Source organism: Haliotis cracherodii, unplaced genomic scaffold (genome assembly GCF_022045235.1).
Source record: "Haliotis cracherodii isolate W230 unplaced genomic scaffold, xgHalCrac1.p SCAF_2, whole genome shotgun sequence".
Classification (NCBI taxonomy): Eukaryota; Metazoa; Mollusca; class Gastropoda; order Lepetellida; family Haliotidae; genus Haliotis; species Haliotis cracherodii.
This window is the reverse complement of record NW_027266275.1, coordinates 34,446,761-34,469,036: the sequence shown is the minus strand read 5'-3', so window position 1 is coordinate 34,469,036 and position 22,276 is coordinate 34,446,761. Positions and strand designations below refer to the sequence as shown.

The following is a 22,276-nucleotide window of genomic DNA, read 5'->3' as shown; positions in this document are numbered from 1 at the left end:
TGCCCGAAAGCAAACAGACACTGACTCAGTTTCACAAAGGGCACGAAGTACAATGTCTAGACCTACCGTATTTCCTCGATTAAACGACGACATAGAAGATACAACCGGGTCTCGATGAAACGCTGGGTAGTTTTTATACTCGGAATTTTACCCATTATTTTCTTTTGTTTGTTTGTTTGTTTGTTGTTTAACGCCGGACTCAGCAATATTCCATCTATATGACGGCGGTCTGAAATAATCGAGTCTGGGCCAGACAATCCAATGATTGACATCATGAGCATCTATCTACCCATTTGATCACCCGATCCGTTAGTCGCCTCTCACGACAAGCATAGGTTGCTGAAAACCTATTCTAACCAGGATCTTCACGGATCTATTATCGTCGGGACTGAACGTCGGGAGTAAAGAGCGTCTGAAAGAAATATACGCCCGGGCGTTTAATCGGGGAAATACGGTACTCTGAAATGGGTAGGACATTAAGCATTGTCTCACCTTAACAACGTCATCAATCCCACTGGCAGACTAATCAGAATACAGGTTTTAAAATTGTCAATGGAAAAAAATAACAAAACACTGTTCTCTTTCCGGATTTTCCTCGATTTCGTAAATGGAAGATCGCTGAACAATAGAGGCTGTTAACTAACGAGGAAGTGAACTCGCTTGACGTCATGTTAATGCTATCAGCTAAGCCCGTACTGTTACTCAGGAAGGTATACACAGGGCACATTTACGGCAGCATCACATGACATTAACTATATCCCATTGGTAGGACGTGGAGGTCATTACGTGCAGCGTTCCCTTTTTGGGAGAGGCAATATGATACAACAACGGATTCATGTCAGTCGACATGTGGAAAACACATTACAACAAAATATCACAACCTCGAGTATCCATTGTGTTATATCTCCACTCATATCAATAGCTTGGACTCATTCGCTATCATGGCTTTTATTTGAGCCTAAATGAGCGGTACGACGCTAAAAATAGCCGTCCCTTTAAATTACTCTCACGAACGAGAGAAATATTGTGATAAATTTGGGATACGGACATGGTGACGTCACTTCCGAGCCAAGATATGTGTTACGAAGCTAAAATAGCCGTCCAATCAAATTAGTCTCACGAACGAGAGAAATATTGTGCTAAATTTGGGATATGGAGATGGTGACGTCACTTCCGAGACCTAGTTTTTTAATCATGATAAAAAGGATATATTATACCCTGGATAATGGAGGATAATTTAATACTGACATTGTGATAGTGGGTAGCACGTGGCTTCAGCGTCATCCCGTGTCTCAATATAATGAATGACACTGCGTTAACATGCACATGCGCAAGAGGACATCTTAATCGATCGACATTAATGATATGAGCGAGTATCGTTTTACCGCTGACAGCAATAAATTGTTAGGATTCTTTTTTGTTTAAAATCTTGCTTCAGGTATTAAGAAACAAACCAAAAAGACCCGTAAAGATCCGGGGTAGAATAGGTCTTCAGCAACCCACGCTTGCCGTAAAAAGCGACTCTTATTATTTACAGACCACCGTCATATAGCTGGAATATTGCTGAGTGCGGCGTTGAACAACAAACAAACAAACAAACAAACAAAACGAAACAATATAATTGTTCGCTGGACATGATGGGTGTCCTAAAAGAAATGACAAGAATATAGAATTATTGGGTTCCTTCCTTTACATAAAAAATAGTGTGTCTTGAGTGAGTGAGTGAGATGTATTTAACGTCGCTTTGTACAGTCTCTATATCACGGCGTGTCAGCTTGATGTGTGAAGCCGAGGTGATGCAGGTCTTAGACGTTTACCACTTTGGTGACGCCACAAGCTCAGGTATGATGCTGATAAACCTAAAAATCTAATCAGAGAGAACCGTTATACGAGTCCAGGGTCATAGGTTTCTGGCACGCCTAAGGGATGTAACTCTGCATAGGGATTGAGGCACCTTAGATGATGCCTCTGACTAAAATACCAGGGTGCCGTTGTGCAAAGCGATCGTAGCGCTAAGGTGATCGTTACTCCCATACCTTAACATAGGTTGTTTTGTACAACGGAACCTGGTTTGTCTCTTACAGAAGGGACCGCCTCCGTGGTCTTGAGGTAGAGCGTCCGTGGAAAGTCCGGGGTTCGATCCATCAGTATGCAACGTACACGCTGGCTACTAGCTCTAGTATACAATGTACAAGGTAACTACTGGCTTCAATATGCAACGTACTATATATTTACTGGCTTCAATAGGCAACGTACAATATAGCTACTGGCTTCAATATGCAACGTACAATATAGCCACTGGCTTCAATACGCAACGTACAATATAGCTACTGGCTTCAATACGCAACGTACAATAGCTACTGGCTTCAATATGCAACGTGCACTATAGCCACTGGCTGCAATATGCGACGTACACTATAGCCAATGGCTTCAATATGCAACGTACAATATAGCCACTGGCTTCAATATGCAACGTACACTATTGCCACTGGCTGCAAGATGCAACGTGCACTATAGCCACTGGCTTCAAAATGCAACGTACAATATAGCCACTGGCTGCAATATGCAACGTACAATATAGCTACTGGCTTCAATACGCAACGTACAATATAGCTACTGGCTTCAATAGGCAACGTACAATAGCTACTGGCTTCAATACGCAACGTACAATATAGCTACTGGCTTCAATATGCAACGTACAATATAGCCACTGGCTTCAATACGCAACGTACAACATAGCTACTGGCTTCAATATGGAACGTACAATATAGCCACTGGCTGCAATATGCAACGTACAATATAGCTACTGGCTTCAATACGCAACGTACAATATAGCCACTGGCTTCAATATGCAACGTACAACATAGCTACTGGCTTCCTAATGGAACGTACAATATAGCCACTGGCTGCAATATGCAACGTACAATATAGCCACTGGCTGCAATATGCAACGTACAATATAGCTACTGGCTTCAATACGCAACGTACAATATAGCCACTGGCTTCAATACGCAACGTACAATATAGCCACTGGCTGCAATATGCAACGTACAATATAGCCGCTGGCTTCAATACGCAACGTACAATATAGCTACCGAAAGGTTGGAAATGGCTTCATTAAGGTGTGCCACAGTGGCTTCAGACACACCGTACAAGGTCAAGTGGCCCCAGTGTTTTAGGTACAAGGGAGCAATGGGTTCCCACCCAGAGATACACATCAGAGTGACTACACATTCTGTAAAGTGCCTTCACTATCAGTTCCTCTGGGCACTGGGGGCTACCAGATCAAGCAACAAGTTGGCCTATAGGTTCAATACTCTTATCAAGAGATTCTCACTCACCAAGATAGCTAAGTGGCCATTATAGGCGTGAGAGTCTGGGAAACGTCCGTCGCCGTTATTGCCTCTCAGACTACTTCAGAAATTCTTTTTCGGATGAAGATGCTTTGTGAACTTGTTTTGAAAATAATACTACAAAACAGTCTACGAATCCGACTACATCATAAGCATGTATTTATGAATCACTATTAAATAGTGATTAAACCAGGTGTTTTCGAAAAGGTGAGCGTCTCTTGCCCCACCTGTGGTTGTTCTATGTAAGTTTGCTGAGTAGGCTTCCTGTTGGTACAGTGCAGTACTTCAAACACGTCGAAATACTGCATCACGTTTGACAGTGCCAACTACATCAAAGGCCTCAAAGGCCTCCTTAACAGCCATCATCAAGCAGTGTATCAACATACAGTGACTACACAAATATGGCTCGGCAATGAAAGGATTTCTTGAAGGTTATTTTGGCTAAATTGTAATATATATTATAATGTAGCCCACAGAATCTCTTACTTTTCATTGACTTGTCGAAGTGATTTACGCTTGCTTGGGATTTCTTGTTTTGAGGTGTGGTGAGGTGAAATGGGGTTTAACGTCGCGTCCAAGATTATTGCACTTATATAGCGACGTGCATGTACGTGTGTGTGTTTGTGTGGCTGCTTGTACTAGTCCGGACTGATTTATAGTGCTAGCTCACTGAGATACCATGCCGCAGTTTAACATGAATACCCCACTCAGACACAGTATACTGACTCCGACCCGACCTGTCTTTGTTTTAGCCCCTTAATGCCGAGCACCAGACAGGTAACAACAAGTACCATCACTTAACGTCTTAAGGTATGACGCGGTCGGGGATCGAACCCCGGACCTTCCGCTCTCCGGGCGGACGCTCTACCACTAGACCACGGAGGCGGTCGGTTTGAGGTGTGCATGAGAGACTTCGAGTTTGCTACATCTAGAAATTCATGATCTTCTAGGGGGTAGCCAAGTAGTTAAAGCGTTCGATTCCCCATATGGGTACAATGTGTGAATCCCGTTTCTGGTGTCCCTAGCATTGATATGGCTGGAATACTTTTTTCAATCGCGCAAAACCAAACCTAACTCACTCACTCACTCGTGATCTTATACATACTATCAATATCGTCACCGCAATATATTTGTAAGACCCTGTCGAACAAAGCGCCTGTTTTACGATATCGGTGCTACAGACGTTATTGGCAACGGCAGTAAACTTGATAGATTGGTGCCCGCACAGGATGACAAAGGAGCACGTGCAAGACGTGCTGACGTTATCAGCATCTGACAGAGTTCGACAAACAAGCGTAGATCCCCCAGCATTGGAAAAGTCTCGTCTTGCGCGAGGCACGATCTAATTTTATGGTTCGGTAAGCTTAAAGGGATACTCCTGAAGGTTTCGGAGTAGGCGTTTTGCATCCGCGAAGTTGATAGCTTCATCTGATGGCTGCAGCAACACCCTTTTCCAAAGTGAGAGCACTCAATTATTACCTTGGGCAGTTGTTCTAGCTCTAAATGAAGCATTTGAAACCTCAATCTGATGCGTTTAGTTTCCATTGATAATCATAATGCAGAAAGACTGACGGGCAAAAGAGAGTATATACACTTGACAATTGGATTTGCCCCCAAAAGTACTAAGTTGTTACAAAGTTGACCTGTTGTCTCATATATGTATATATGGACTGATGTGTGTATGGATGGATATAGGTATGGTTGTATGTGTGTATGTATATATGGACTGATGTGTGAATGGATGGATATAGGTATGGTTGTATGTGTGTTTGTATATATGGATCGATATGTGTATGGATGGATATAGGTATGGATGTATGGTTGTTGTATGTGTGTTAGTATATTTGGATTGAGGTGTGTTTGAACGGACATAGGTATGGATGGACCTGTGTATGTATAATACGGATTGATTTATGTTTGATGGATTTAGGTATGTATGTAGGTTGGTATGTTAGTATGTATGCTGGTTATACATGTAGGTTAGTATACACGATTGATGAAATAGGTTGTGTGTATATGGACGCATATGTGTATAGATGTATGACATGTATGAGATTGTCGTGAGTGTTTCGTATGAGATTGCTGCGAGTGTTCTGTATGAGATTGCTGCGAGAATTTGTTTTTTCTCTCTTTTTTATATTTTAAATGTACCATTATGTAATTAGTGTCTCGTAGGCCAACTGGCCGGGTGCTGTTTTTTAATGAAATGTTTATATGTCCATATATTTTGTACTGCAGCATGTGACACTCTAATAAAACAATTTTCTTCTTCTTTTTTCTTCTTCTGTATACTTTAGCCCCTTGCATATTGAAGCCAGTAGCCCGGCAGTTTGCATATTACGCCGAACTGAAAACAATTCCTGGTCCAGTTTTGGCTAAAATAAACAGTGCCAGTAAAAATGTATGATAATAATTTATTTGTTTATTTATTTCTTTGTTTGTTCGTTTGTTAGGAAAAGAATGTAGTGAAAGCTCGGTCATGTTTTCTTAAACGGATTAGCAAGATAAAGAAGATAAAAGGATTCACGAGTTTTTGTTCAACGAAACGCCCATCCCCAGACTATCAATAAGTGTCAACACGTTGACCTTAAGGGAGCACTGTCCTTAAGTAGATATAGGAAATGATGATGGTTCTTGTAGTGTCAAGATCGCAGAAGATGGAACCGTATCGCGACCGGCCGCATGCGAATGTTCATAGAAGTGAGTGAGTGAGTGAGTGAGTTTGGTTTAACGCCGCTTTTAACAGTATTCCAGTTATATCACGGCGTGTCAGCTTAATGTGGGAGGAAAGTCCGAAGTGATGCAGGTCTCAGACGTTTACCACTTCGGTGAAACCCACGAGCACGGGTATGGTGCTGACAAACCTAGAAACATAATCGGGGCGAACCGGGATTCGAACCCACAATCATAGGTTTCTGGCGTGCCCAAGGGACGCAACTCTGCACAGCGAATCGCGGCGCCTTAGACGACTGGGCCACCCGTGCCCCCTCATAGAAGTAATAAAAAAGTCAACTTTGTTAATTGAAAAGTTTAACTTCATCCTACTAAGAAATACCTTCCAACTTTTCTACTTCTGTACATCGCCTCGAACATGGGCTGAACATCTATAACGTTAATGACGTCATACATCTGTCATCTTTAAAACAGAGGCAGTGTCAACCTTTTGACATAAATATGTCATTAAAAGTGACACATCTCCCGGAATGCTTGACGAATTACTCGCACACTGAAATAGCCTTTGTGGAATATCTTGTCATGTTTTACGTTCAAACGTGGGGCAATCCAGCCCTATTGTTACAGTGTAACAACGCACCATCCCCTGGGGATGAAACACACTGGCAACATCTGTATGTTTTGTTAAACGGCTTCGGCAGTGACAGCTGTGCAACCACACCCTGTACGATTTCTCTCAACATGTAAGTGGGTAAGCGAATTGGTGTATTGCTGTTTTGAACAGTACCAAAGTCAAATGACGGCTAGTCTGCTGTGTGTGTTAGTATGGGCGTTTGTTTGTTGTTTTTGTTTTGTTTGATTTTTGTTTATATATATATATATATTTATGTATATATATATAGATGGATAGATAATAATTTTTAATAATTAACATATATATATATATATATATATATATATATATATATATATATATATATATATATATTTGTTAATTATTAAAAATTATTAAATTATCATTATTATTCTTTTTATTATATTTATTTATTTTTTTATTTATTTATTTTTTAATTAATTATTTTATTTATCTATTGGGGGGGGGGGGGGGGGGGGGGGGGTGAGCACTGGTAAGGATCTGTCATACCCTGAATCATAACCAGATCTTATTTGGGATTTCAACCCACGATCAACGGATTCTGACACGACAAAGGGACGTAACTGCGAAAAGCTGCGTCTTAGACCTGCTGTTGTTATGTTTAACGTGACATATTGTATTGAGATTCAACCTTAAACAACAAATGTCCAAAGAATATTCCCACGGCAACTATGTCCAGTGATTGATATCATGAGCATCGATCCACGCAATTGGGATCGATGACAGGCATCAACCAAGTCAGCGAGCCTGACCACCCGATGCCGTTAGTCGTCTCTTACGACAAGCTTAGTCGCCAAATACGGCAAGTATGAGTTGCTGAAGAACTATTCTACCCCGGATCTTCACGGGTTCACAATGACGCAAATAGTTCATATATATTCAGCTATTTAATGTTGTTGTTGTTTGTCGTTTAACGCCGCACACAGCAATATTCCAGCTATATGACGACGGTCTGTAAATTATCAAGTCTGGTCCAGACAACCAAGTGATTTACATCATGAGCATCCAACTAGGCAATTGGGATACGGTGACATGCATCAACCAAGTCAGCGAGCCTGACCACCAGTTCCAGTTTGTCGCCTCTTACGACAAGCATAGTCGCCTAATACGGGAGAGCCATTTAAAGATTTATAAACAAAAGAGATAGATTAAGAACTGAGTATTTATGGCAAAGAAATCTTATGACGTCATGGATTGGAAGTATCGACCAAGAACGTACACCGAACACTGACTAAAGAAAACAGTCAGTCTGTCTCACGTCGGTAAATGTTACATCTCACATGACCATGGGAACATTACAGAGAAATCGACCATAATTTCGAAATTGTACAGGAACAAACCCGTTGGCTTCTTGGAATTGTAGAGCTCGGTCAAAGAACTGCTCAGTTGTGTTCGTGCTGGCATTATAATCATTCTCATCCTTCTATACGGAAAAAAACGTACCTTTCTCCATTAACCGGACCAATACCAAAGAAGCGTTATGCTATTAACCATCAAGAACATTGTCACAGTGATATAAAGACCGCTAAAACGTGTCAATCTTTGTATCGGCAAGTTTCATAGTACGTCATACTTCCCGTACACAGATCAATTATAGGAACCTTTTGTAAATAACTGCAAGCTGAAATCGATATTAGCGTCTTGATACAGCGTTCGGTAACTATTTGACTTTGTCGTGAGAGTAAACTGTCCATCTTTGTGAGCACACTATTGAACAATGTGGACACTATATACACCAAGCCAGTAAGTTATTTTGGGTACAATGGCGCTTCCCACAGTGACGACACGAGGCATAGTCAACGCTTGACGAAAGTTGGTTGATTGGTTTGTTGTTTCACGACGCATTCAGCAATATTCCAGCTATATGATGGGGTTCTGTAAATAATCGAGTCTGGGATAGACAATCCAGTGATTTACACCATGTGCATCGATATACGTAATTGGATACGATGACATGCATCATCCAAGTCAGCGAGCCTGACCAACCGATGCCGTTAGTCGCCTCTTACGACAAGCATAGTCGCCTTTACGGCAAGCATGGGTTGCTGAAGACCTATTCTATCTTCACGGATCTACTATCTTTGCGATTGAACGTCGGGAGTAAAGAGTGTCTGAAAGAAATATACGCCCGGGCGTTTAATCGGGGAAAGACCTTTTCTACCCTAATCTCCAAGGGTCTTGACGAAAGTAATTGTGAAAGCCACGGATATAGTGCTGACGCACCAAAAGTTGAGAGCGGAAGGTCGGTAGTTCGATCCGTTGGCCGGATCACAATGTCATGCAGCTACTTTTTTATGAATACATATTTACATCGTGCATACATATTTCCATAACTTATAAGCATAAAAAAATATAAAGTTAGAAGTTAAATCATTAAAGTACAACCTTTTCGTATAACGCAGTTGGCGCACTGACGTCACACAATGAAGATCCGGGGTAGAATAGGTCTTCAGCAACCCATGCTTGCCGTCAAAGGCGACTATGCTTGCCGTATGAGGCGACTAAGGCGATCGGGTGGTCAAGCTCGCTGACTTGGTTAATGCATGTCATCGATTCCAATTGTGTGGACGTAGGTATGTAAATGCAACAATCTTGAACGCGACGCTTAAGCCCATTTCACCATACTTCACGTAGTTGTGATATATACGCAATAGCTAAACCATTGTACGGATAAACCATAAGCCACTACATAAAAATACGTAATTTCTTTTACAAAAAACAGTGGAATGCACGTCTACAAATACGTTTGCCTTTGCTAGAAATGTGAAGGGCTTCATCAACCACCTAAACAATCGTATGTATTGTTTGTGCACTCCCGTTGCGTTTGATGGTTGTTTGACGTCATTGAAACCCCGACCACAAATGGCAGCGCAAACAGGCCCCGGACACCAATGAACCGTTTTGAGCTGGCGGAGCAGTTGAAAGCAATTTAAAGCTAAGAAAATAACTCAAATATGTTCACATTGAAATGAGATACAGTTCTGCATTTGAATCTGGGTTGAAACATTACAGGAAAACACGGGTTCTGTCAAAGGTGGATATATAGCATAAGAAACAAAGCCATGGGCGCCTGTTGGCTGGTTTTAGCATCATTGGATCAAATTACAAATTGTAAATCCCATATGAATTTTCGATTTTGAAAATTTGAAAACACATACATGGACGAATGGACCTGAAACTAAGCTGATAATTATATACCGTTTTTTTAAATATACGCAAATGTGCTTTATCCATTAGTGCTGTAGGGATGTCAAGAGGTACGATACCCCACCCCCACCCCCCCCCCCCCCCCCCCCCACCCCCCATCCCATCAGAGACACGCCCTATAGTTGATGAGTGTACTGGTTGCTGAGGCCTCGTGTTTCTTGTCTATATGCTTGACTAAAGGACTTTTAAAAAATGACAGATATTTACATGTCAAACAATACAGTAGAGTTAATAAAAAATTTCAAAATACCAGATGGAAGGAAAGGAATTATGACCTTTCAGTATTTAATACAAATTGTATTTGGGTTATAAAAGCAGAGAATGCCCAGGGAGATTTGGAGAGAAGGCACAGAGAGATCATGTACAGAAGGCACCAAAGGATTATGGAGAGAAGGCACGGAATGATTATGGAGAGAAGGCACCGAAGGATTGTGGAGAGAAGGCACCGAAGGATTATGGAGAGAAGGCATGGAATGATTATGGAGAGAAGGCATCGAAGGATTGTGGAGAGAAGGCACCGAAGGATTATGGAGAGAAAGCACTGAATGATTATGGAGAGAAGGCACCGAAGGATTGTGGAGAGAAGGCACCGAAGGATTATGGAGAGAAAGCACTGAATGATTATGGCGAAAAGGCACCGAAGGATTATGGAGAGAAGGCACCGTAGGATTATGGAGAGAAGGCACCGAAGGATTGTGGAGAGAAGGCACCGAAGGATTGTGGAGAGAATGTATTGATGGATTATGTAGAGAAGGCACCGAAGGACTATGGAGAGAAAGTACCAAAGGATTATAGAGAAAACACCAAAGGATTATGGGGAGAAGGTACTGAAGGATTGTGGAGAGAAGGCACCAAAGGATTATGAAGAGAAGGCACCGACGGATTATGAAGAGAAGGTACTGATGGATTATGGAGAGAAGGCACCGAAGGACTATCTGAGATGACACAAAAGAATTATCTGAGAAACCTCTTCTAAGATGTATTACTGACTGCGGCGTAAAACAACTGAAAGAATACAGATCCTCGCAATCTCTTGCCGTACGAGACGACTTAATGGATCAGGTGGCCAGGCTTAATGACTTGACTGACTTCATGTCATCGTATCCCAAATGCGTAGGTCGAAGCTCGATTATTTAAACAGCGTTAAACAACAAAAAAACAAACACTCTTCTCAAATATGTGGAACAATAAAACGTAAACACCAGAGAATAATCGGTCGAAAGAAACTCCATTGGCCTTAAAAAGCAAAAGAGTAGTGAATATTATATGAATGGACCACTGAAATCAGTGATGGAAGCGGGTCAAAGAAATGAATGGCCATGTTAAGAATTGTAACGTTTGATTCCTCTGAGTGAAAATGAGGATCGGCTGGTTAGAAAGTGTGACCTAGTGGACTATGTGTCATCGTACAATGCTCTAAAGGCCTCCGCGAAGCAGCTGTGATAACCATATGGGTCTTCTCATGTTTTCTCATGTCTTCTCACATACTTTATTCAGTTTGAAACAGTTAACGATTGTACGTCACACTGATATACCACAGAATAGTGCGGCTTTATATACACAGTCAGGGATTCACCTAGACTAACATTTAGTCTCTGAAATCTTATATTACACAATATCCTTCTTGACTCTAAAAATAAAAAAATTCCCTATGCTGATTTCAGAATCATGTGGAATAGAGCTAGCTTGAGCTGGCTAGACTTGCTTTTGTATGCATTTCTAGATTATTTTTTTTTCATAAAATAAATATATTCCACGGTCATGGTGCAGGACTAGGATTCACCCTGCTCGTCGTTCAAACTGCATCTGATCAGCGGAGTTGACTGTTCTCATCTTAAAGGGGGCCTTGCCCTGGTCATTTGGCAGATCTGGCAATTTAGAGTCAAGTCGCAAAGATCGCCCTTCTCAGTCTGGTTACTCAAGTATAATGACATAGAGCAGTCTTACAATGACTGTATCACTTACAGAAGAGGGACAAGTTTCAATGTAACATGACACATATACAACGTACAAACCTAGACTGGGAAGGGGCATGGTGCCGTGGAGTGTAGCCTCCCTTTAAGACATGTTCACAGCCATTAAGATGATGACATTCAAGTAACGAACTGACCAGATTTCTCCGCTGCTACAGCTTTTTATTTTCGTTTTATTTATGTTTTATTGATTCACTGGTATTTGATTCACTTTTTGACAAAAACGAGTTTTAGACAAATTGAGCTGTTGACAGAATTTTTAAAAATAAATTGTTGACGAAATTGTAGACGAAATGAATTTTAGACCAAATGACATGTTTGCAACAGAGCTGTAGGCAAAATGAGCCGTTGACAAAACGAGTTTTAGACAAAATAAGACGCTAAGAAAATGAGCCGTAGTCAACATGAGCTGAAGGAGAAATGAGCTGCTGATAAAATGAGAAGACACCGAGAACCTGAACAGATCTGTAGAAGACCTACGTCTACACACCGGCCGCAACATTGAGTTGTTTAGTAGTACCTACATTTAGTAGTACCGGTATTTCATATATAATCTTTCACAGACAGAATTCAGCAACACCAGGACAAATCAGTTAGCTCTTTGGGAATCTCTTCATCTTTTTTTCTTTTCTTTTTTTAAAACGTGATTTTCTAATTAGGAACAGGTTACTATTTTTAACTACTTAATTACCTACCTTGCCTGGTAAGATTGTGTTGGCTAAAATAACGTTTGTGCTCAGACTTAGCAGATGGCGATAAACCCACATATTTAAATAAAATATATTAACACTGACAAAAGATATCTTAACATTGAGCACTGCGTAACAATTAACAAGAAATATCTTTTTGAAAACCGTCAATGATTCCATTTTAAACATTCGCCCTCCATACTCTGAGTGAGTGAGTGTTGATTAACGCCGTAGCCAATATCCCAGCTACATCACGACGATCTTTCTCTGACTTTGGGATTATATTAACGATTTAATTCGTCATCTGGGTATGATGAACATGACGTCAGAGTGTTATTCCAAGGTGACAAATTAAGAGAGTTATTCAAGGGTGTCAGTTTAAGAGGGTTATTCAAGGGTGTCGGTTTAAGAGGGCTATTCAAGGGTGTCAGTTTAAGTGGCGGTCATTATGTGGAGTGCATTAGTAACAATGTGTATGGTTTCATACTTGGTATCAGTGGTCACCTGTTCATCAACTGAATCAAGTTTCAAGACGCAACCAGATGTCACGCAAAAACCATCTGACAAATAAATCTAAGGATTCAAACCAAGACCATGTGCGCGATGAGCGAACGCATACCCCATGGTGCCACCGAACCTTTTGATAAAAATCAACCTATTTCTACTATCATAAACTATATAGTCCAATCTGTGCTTATGATACTACGCCATTTAACCTAAGCCTTGTTCTACACCAAACATTTAATCCTGCTCGAAATACAAACAAACATAAACAAAACAATCTTATGTATACGCATATTTGTATTTCCTTAATCGCTAACCTATCGATCATCGATTGGCTGAAATAGACCCATTTAATCACAACTCGATCAAAAAGATTGTGTGCATTGAACACAGGACGCACGATCGACTTTTGTCTGCCGAGAGTATAATTACGGGCGTATGTTTCGGGAACACAATGCATTTTGACAAGTAAGGCAACTGAGTGCATGGCATGGTCATGCCTGTGCCACCGACGCTAGAACACGACACCGGCTAATTAATAATGGATAAATACGCGGACATGCTATTGGCTTCAATTATGAAAATCCGGTGAAGGATTTCAATTGTGACACGATTATCCGGGGTATCAAGTCCATCGGGTCTGGGGTAACCGACCCACTTTGTTTCACCGTGGACAAGCCCAGAGTCACGAATAATAAATAATAATAATAATAATAATAATAATGATAATAATAATAATAATAATCACGATCATCATCATCATTATTATTTATTGTTGTTTTTAAGAAGAAGAAAACGGTTACGTTTGTAAAGTTTTAGTTCCCGCGTACTCATATCGCGTACAATTCTCATCCGGTCCACGATCAGTGAATTTGTATTCTCCGATCCCTGGGGAGTATACACGCCAAGCTGCATGTTAGGAACCAGAAAGGTTGTATATTCACATGTCAATCTCACCCTACTCATCTTGTAAACCTAAACTCTGTTATCTTTATTACAAAAAAAACCCCAAAAACATGAGTTGAATATTTTTAAAACGTTTCGCCTCAAAGCATCACAAAAAGTAACCCCAAAGGAACACACCTTAAGTACCGTTACCTTCATCTCAAAGTAAACTTTACACATTCAATAAAACAAAGTGTTGAAACAAAGAGAATTGATTTTAGAATTAACATTTTTCGTATTAAAAAAACGTCTCAGGTGGGGGATATTATTAGTACCGTGTACTTAAAGCATTGTATTATTACACAAGAACTGTTTGCCATCAGTAAGATCAAAGACGTTTAACTTCGGTGAGTGCGGTGTTACGCCGCTTAATAAATTAATTATCACATTTGCATCCAGTTGTTTTAAAAAAGTCAGTCGGGAGGCATGTTATATATTCTTTGAACAAACTGTTCAAGGGGTTTGGGCACATTAACTGTCTTACGGATGTGAGTTACATAAGTTGTTTGTTTGTTGTTTAACGCCGCGCTCAGCAATATTCCAGCTATATGACGGCGGTCTGTAAATAATCAAGTCTGGACCGACAATCCAGTGATTGACATCATGAGCATCGATCCACGCAATTGTGATACGATGCATCAAACCAAGTTAGTGAGCCTTACCACCCGATCCCGTTAGTCGCCTCTTACGACAAGCATAGTCGCCTCTTACGGCAAGCATGGGTTGCTGAAGACCTAGTCTACCTCGCGGATCTTTACCGGTCGTGATTCACATGAAACATTCATGTTTGTTGGGACTGCGTGTATTTCTTCAAGTAAAGAACGAAGGAAAATACACAGCGATATTTCTTGTATGTACTGGGGGACGAACAAATTATGGAGCGGGATGTTTGGTTGTGAGGCGGGCGGGGGTTAAAATCTAATACATTTATTCTGGTCTTACAGTGTTTTTCAAACTAAGTTTGTTTAGTTTTCAAACATACCTGTAGCAATAATAATAAACGATCACCATTTGACTATTGGCCAGATACAAAAACGGGGTAAAACATGCAATTTCAATGACAAGTTAACAATAGCTTAACAATACATCTCCACGGTGTTTTATTGATATACAGCAGGCTTTAATACGTGTTTTCATTACTGAATTACTGCTGAATCATTATGTCCGCCTTATAGCAATTGTTTTTAAATAAAAAGATTTTACGATGTTGAATTCTCTTCTTCAAAAAGTAATATGAATACATCTATTCAGAAAAGACATGGTATGTGTTTTTATACAAATAACATCATCATGTAGACAATCGTGGGTCCATTATAAATATTGCCTGTGATTAAGTCTTGACGGTTTCCATCTTGTTATTAATTCTTGAAAGATACTTACATCATTATAGCACCGGATGACTTAAATCAAAATATCGCCAATATCCAGATATTCAATATACGGTTATCTAGAGAATTGAAATTTCGGTTTTAGGGATGTGAGCCGTAGTTTACTGCGTTGTCCTTATCTAAAAGTACGTTGAATATGCACCCCGATAATCTAATGGGAAAAGACGTTATCTTATGTGTGGGTTATCAATTGATGTGAATAGGAAATATTAATAAATATGCTAAAAATGTTGAAAAGAAGTGGTGTTGTGACCTCTCGGCCACTGTAGCGAGCAATTTACATGGCATAACTCCTTTCCGCTTAGTCGCATACTTCTCCGTTAAGCGTTACACAGCCCGATTAATAACTAGCTCCTATTAATAGTTGCGGCGAGTGGCAGTCTGTATTGTTTCACGGCCACACCCACATACTCTAGATACGTGCGTTAAAATATTCGCGTAGCCACAGATTTGGCCACAGCGGCCTCAAAGCTTTCCCAGTGCAAAAGCAGCCTTTGTAGCTATGAATATAAACCGTTATGAACGGTGAGGAGCGAGCATCACGCTAAAGTCGTTATGCTGTGTGAAACGAAATGTGTCTGCCATTTCACAAGCATGGGAATCTTTCTCGCGCTCGACTGTTTTCAAAATAAACATGGATACATGTGCCGTGATAGAACTTTTTAAAAGTTTATATACATATGGGTCAATCAGAAAATAACGGATGGAGGTCAGAGGTTTCGGGAGTTGAAAGGGGCGTGACGTTTAAATACCCACTGGTGCATGGGGTTGGGTCATTAGCGGAACACAAGCTGGACATGGTGCGGAGGGGGGGGGGGGGGGGGGGGGATTGAGAGGCAGGACTTCTTGTATAGAGGCAGACGGCTCGCATTACACGTATGTTTGTGTGAAGCAGACGATATAAGCCATTTCGCCGGATATGACAGCTCGATCTAGCGGTAATGCTTTTTCATCGCAGGATGTTTTGTTGGGAAGCGACCACACCCTCTCTCCGTGGCTTCAGCCATTGCGGACAAGGTCGTGGCCGTTCGGGCTTCACACTTCCTCGGTCGATACTGCTTATATTGTTACCAGCCATCAACATTCTGTCTAGCACAGCCAGGGATAAAAACGCTGAGAGCTGGTGTGTAACTCGAGTACGCACACCACTCCCTCTCTGCGTAAGTTGAAACTTGTAGAATGTACAAAAAAACCTCGAGTAAGCACTCCGCATCAATGAAGGCCAGTCTCCAGTTCCTTGCGATAGAACTGTTCTGACGAATCCAACCAACAAAGAAGAGGGACGTATGCGTCCTATTAACACACATAAACAATCGTTATATTCCGCAGCATTATGATACATAAGTGTATAAGTTGTCGGTACTCTTCACTGTGGGATCCGACATCTTAGACCCTGCGCCCCAGCAGCACGTGGTGGACAACGGTACCAGGCGTCCGAGGTCCACGAACAGGCTCATACTTCAAGGGCAGACGCTGACAAAAGTGATCATTGGGACACATTGGCGTTTAGGTACAATCATTCCTGTGCTTGAACTGTGGTATGATTTGCTAGCTACAGGGATCAAGTGTCTGTTGATGTGTCTGTGTGGGGAGGGGAAGGGGGGGGGGGGGGGGGGGAGGGGTTAGTATTTGGGGAATAAGGTGTAGGGTATTCACGACGGACATATTCACAGCGCACTTTTAGAGAGGAGGATATGATCAATTCATGTATGTAAGCGACTGAGTATAAGATGTGACGGTGACCCTTTGTCGTTATCGCTACCATCATCATCAACATCATCAGGAGTGTTATTACTATCCTTATATTAGTGATTCATAATGCGGACCAAATACACTCAGAAAATTCAAAATTCACATTTGAATTTGAAATGAACAGAATTGCTAAATAATAATGCTAATATTAATAACACATGCAGAAATAATTATAATAATAATAACGATAATAATAATAATCTCTACTCTGAATTAATTATAACATTTTGGAATTATTACCAGTGACAAATAAACAGGATGTCAATATGCTGATTGTACGTCATATGCATGTTATCTGATCCGCGTAAGACGTGATGATGGCCCACACAGTTGTTATAGTTCATTCATGCAGTTTAGTTATAAATACACGGCTCGCGTTGCTCAATTCCCATAGACGATATGAACATTTACTACAGCGAGTCTTTGTACTACAATAAAAGCACGAGCATTAGCACGCTATGAGGAAATTCGTGAAGGTAGCATCACATCAGGGATCGCGTATTCACTAACTCCTATATCACATACAGGTAATAATCGCAGGGGTGAGAGACAATGTGCCACCCGGTGTTAAGATAACCTGTAATTACAGCACGGTTTAAAGACAAGAAGACACCCCGTGTCCATGCAAACCTGTAATAAATGTAGGGTTAAAAGACAATAAGAATCCCCGGTCAATATAAACCTGTAAATGATCGCGGGGTTGAAAGACAATGCGACACCAGGTGTCAAGCTAAACCAGCAATTATAGCGGGTTGACATAAAAGACACCCGGTGTCGAGGCAAACCTGTAAGTAAATCCTCGGTATGCTGGTGCACAAAACATGTTTAGAGGTATATCCACGTACTTGAGATTCAGAAGCTATGACATATTCCGGCCGGTCGTTACTTACTTTGGCGTTGATAAGTATCACACACACAAGGAGGAGTAGCTCTAGAACAGCTGACGCGGTCTTAACCCTAGGGTAGAGTTTGGCCATACCAAGACGGCGACACAATAAGTTTACAGTAGTGGACCCACGGGTCGGTAGATGGAGGCGTTCATGCGGTCGTCACCAACAGTCTTGGATTCAAGAACACTGGGTGTACTACCCGCTATATATCCGAACCGATTCCACTTGAACGCCGGCATATATATTTTTGAATTGTCAAACTGTAAGTAGTTTATGCTCCCTCCTTGGTGCAGTAATCCATGTGGGTGGATCGGCAGGTATTTGGGGGTCCGACCGAGAGCCGGACCCCACCAAATTACGATCATAAATTGTCAACATTGACCCCCAATGACTGTTGTGAAGTACTGTAGACGGTCCTCAATCCATACCCCGACTGTGAACTCGAACTGTTGGGAATACCGCTCCGAGTCTGACCAATCACGTCGCAGCTGAGATCACTTCCCTCTCTGTTGTGACGAAGTAAGGGAACAGTTCACAGCGTGTGCTGTTCTCCCGCGGCCGAGAGCGTGTGCTGTGTTTACTGAAAAGAGACGCATCGAACGATTGAGTCCATGTATCTGGGTTATTAATATGTGCAGCGTCGACTAGCGACTTATGTCACTAAGCTGTGATCGGCACACGCCATGCAAATTCATGATGCAAAGTTTGTTTGCTTACACGGGGCGTGGTTGTTTAGTCAGGCGATATATGCAGCCTCGCGTCCGCTAACAGTTGGAGCCTGAGCGGCAAGTCTGTCCAACGAATGTGAATTCATACGGCTTGAGTTTAACCATCAGTCAGCCATCAGTTCGACCATACAGCAAGCCAAATGTGCCAGGCAAGCACGGGGCTAATATCTAATTCATAATGGGTGTAACAGCATATTTGAGAGGTGGGCTGTCGGAAAAGACGAGATTAATGTCAAGAGCGTCAATTCATCATAACATGGCACATATGTGTGTACACCCACTTTGTGGTTGCCCAGCGACCAAGTCCCGTCACGGCTGTAGAAGCGCCTTTAAAAGTGACGTGACTTGTCCCCCAAGCAACACACACTGGGATTTCTATCGATATCCATCAGATCGTAATTAGCATGGGATGAGGAGACGAGAATGGCAGCGTCATTCTGATGATTAGCGTTAGTTATCGGACATATATTATGTCGAAGAAGATTGTTTCATTTAGGCGTCAAACATTACGTGGCTGATAAAAAGAGCAGTCAAGTATGCAAGTATACATTTAGTAATTTAATTAATTCACAAATCGGCAACATTTGAAAGGATTTAAATTTTCTCTGACAATGCGTCGAAATTGTATACAATTTGATTTTTAATAATACACCAGTCTGCAATGTTTTGTTTTGAATCAAAAACGAAGATGTGCCAAATATGTGAATTTGGACAACATTCGTGAAAGTTGATCCCACAACTAATGCCAACATGGGTGAATGCTGTTTTATGCCGCAGCTAGATGTAATTAGCCTGTAATTAAAGAGTCTCGGTGGAGGAAACAGTGGTTGATAGCATGAACCTGGTCAATATGGCTTTATAACCGTAGAATAGGTCTTCAGCATCCCATGCTTGCCGTAAAAGGGGAATATGCTTGTCGTATGAGGCGAATGACGGGATCGGGTGGTCAGGCGCGTAGACTTGGTTGATGCATGTCATCGTATCCCAATTGCGTGGATCGATGTTCATGCTATCAATCACTGTATTGTCTGGTCCAGACTAGACCATTTAGAGACCGCTGTCATATACCTGGAAACTCTTCACGAATAGCATGAACACTTATTGGGTATGCGTGTTCCGCATGGGTAGAAATATGCTGCCTGGCTGTGACCTTGACCTTGGCATTAGAAGATTTCACAACCTATCTCGAAGTATGGATTATTGTATTTGTGTTTCTAAGGGGTTCAACAAATCGTTCTTGTAATGTAGGATCATTTAAGTGTGTTCGGAAAGTATCCGCTTTCTGAAAACGTCCTCGTTGATCACCCTTTCAATCGTCTAGGGCGCCGCAATTTGGTGTGCAGAGTTGCTTCCTTTAGGCGGGCCAGAAACCTAGGACTGCGTTCGAACTCCGGGTCGCGCTGATGGGTTTCTTGGTTTATCATCACCATATCCGTGCTCTTGGGTTTCACCAAAGTGGTAAGCCATCTGCATCACTCCGGGCTTTCCTCCCACATCAAGCTGACATGCCGTGATATAACTGGGATACTGTTTAAAGGGGCTTTGCGCCACCCACACACTCTGCCTATCGGAGTGATATCACGAAACAAAAACAAAAACTATATGTCTAGAAACAAAAACATAAAAGTACATAATTTGACAATGCATTTATTTTACATTCACTTACCCATGGACTTTTCTCGAGGCACTTAAACTAGTGCAATTAAATAATAAACTCTCAATATTTCTATTTGTTTATTTCCAACGTCATTTTCATTCATCACCCCTCTAATCTCTGAACATCAGCCTACATCATTTGGGAAACGGTGACATGCATCAACCAAGTCAGCGAGCCTGACCACCCGACCCCGTTAGTCGCCTCTCCCGACAAGCATGGGTTGCTGAAGACCAATTCTAACCCGGATGTTCACGGATGTCCGTGACATAAACTTGTCGGAGAAAATATGGTAATCTATGAATTTGTTGTTGGAACACGTGCATATATCTGTTATACAGTCTATGCTGAGAACAGGGCTCATATCGCTCCCTGAACATGGATGATGATTATGATGATGATGATGATGATGAGTTTTTCCTCACACGAGTCTTGCACATGGCACAGCAGAGTATCGTCAGGCCACAGTACTGAGTAGGCGGGGTTCATTTTATTTTTTATATTTCCTGAATTTTTAAGCAACTGTTCAAGTCATCTGTGTATACATCAACTGTCGACGAGATTCACATGGGGCATGCTACACATATGGGGTATTTCATCACGTAAACACAGAGGGCAAACATTTTCTTCGTCTGTAGGTACTTGGGGACAATCAATGATGTGATGCGGGCTGCTTGGTAGCTTTGACAATCTAATAATTAATTTATGATGGCCTCAAGTAAGGGTTGCAACAGTTGTATTGTGAAATGACATCATAATTTGATTTATACATGTAGTTTGGGTTCAGAATATAACTATGTTGTTGATCTTTAATTGTATTGGATGTTATTGATAATGGTGACAATTGTTCCGAGCACGATGGTGGTGTTTTAAGAGTTGATGTTGATTACGGTAGTTGTGGTGGAGATGATTATTATGGTGATGGCTATGATGATGATGATGATGATGATGATGATGATTGAGTTTTGTTTTACGTCACTTTGAACAGTATTTCAGAATTTCGAAGTGATAATATCTCAGACATTTACAGTATGATGATGGTGGTGGTGATGAAGACGGTGTTTTAATTGTAACTTTGATGGCAGTACCTGTGATGGTGATGATGGTTGCGGTGATGACAATAACGATAATGATGTTGGTGATGACAATGATGTCTGTTATAATTGTGATATTGATGATAGTAGTTGTAAAGTTAATGGTGGTAGTTGTGGTGACGACGATGTGGATGACAATGTTGTTGATCTTAGTGGCGGTGATGTTAAAGATGTGTAAGGGGATTTTGGATGGTGATGATGATGATGTACTTTTGTACAGGGATAAGGGGGTGGGGTGGGGGTATGATGATGATGATGATGATGATGATGATGATGAAGTTGGGGATGTTGTTGATTATGATGACAATGATGATGATGGTGATGGTGACGAAGATGGTGTTTTAATTGTGACTTTGATGGCAGTACCTGTGATGATGATGATGATGATGATGATGATGATGATGATTATGATGACAATGATGGTGATGGTGATGATGACGATAATGAGTATGGTGTGATGGGTATGATGATGATCAGCGCATCAAAATTGCTTCACACAACGGTCACGTGGGACTGTATGGATACTGTTCATAGAGTCGCTCCATGGGTAGTTCATAGAAAAGGGATAGCGTCTTTAACCGTCAATATTACATTGTGTAATGTCTGTCCAGGAAATACAAAGTAGCAAAGCTATGGCTACAGGATCTGCACTCAACATCCGTAATAAACCATGATCACTCTTATGATACGTACTCCAGCATTGGGTAGCTGATGTTTAAGTCGTGTTCTAAACCTTTCATCACAAGGATGCTGTTTCTTAAGGTCGGGTTC

At 41.3% G+C, this 22,276-nt stretch overlaps 1 protein-coding gene across 1 annotated transcript in view; it reads right to left on the bottom strand.

Annotated features, from left to right (window-relative positions):
- Positions 1-18,574, bottom strand: part of LOC139468020 (uncharacterized) — a 145,778-nt gene extending 127,204 nt beyond the window's left edge. Inside the window, exon 1 of the mRNA XM_071249681.1 lies at positions 18,030-18,574. Coding sequence (XP_071105782.1) covers positions 18,030-18,116 — 87 coding nt within the window. The 5' untranslated portion in view covers positions 18,117-18,574. The remainder of the gene's footprint in view (positions 1-18,029) is intronic.
- Positions 18,575-22,276: the final 3,702 nt, after the last annotated feature.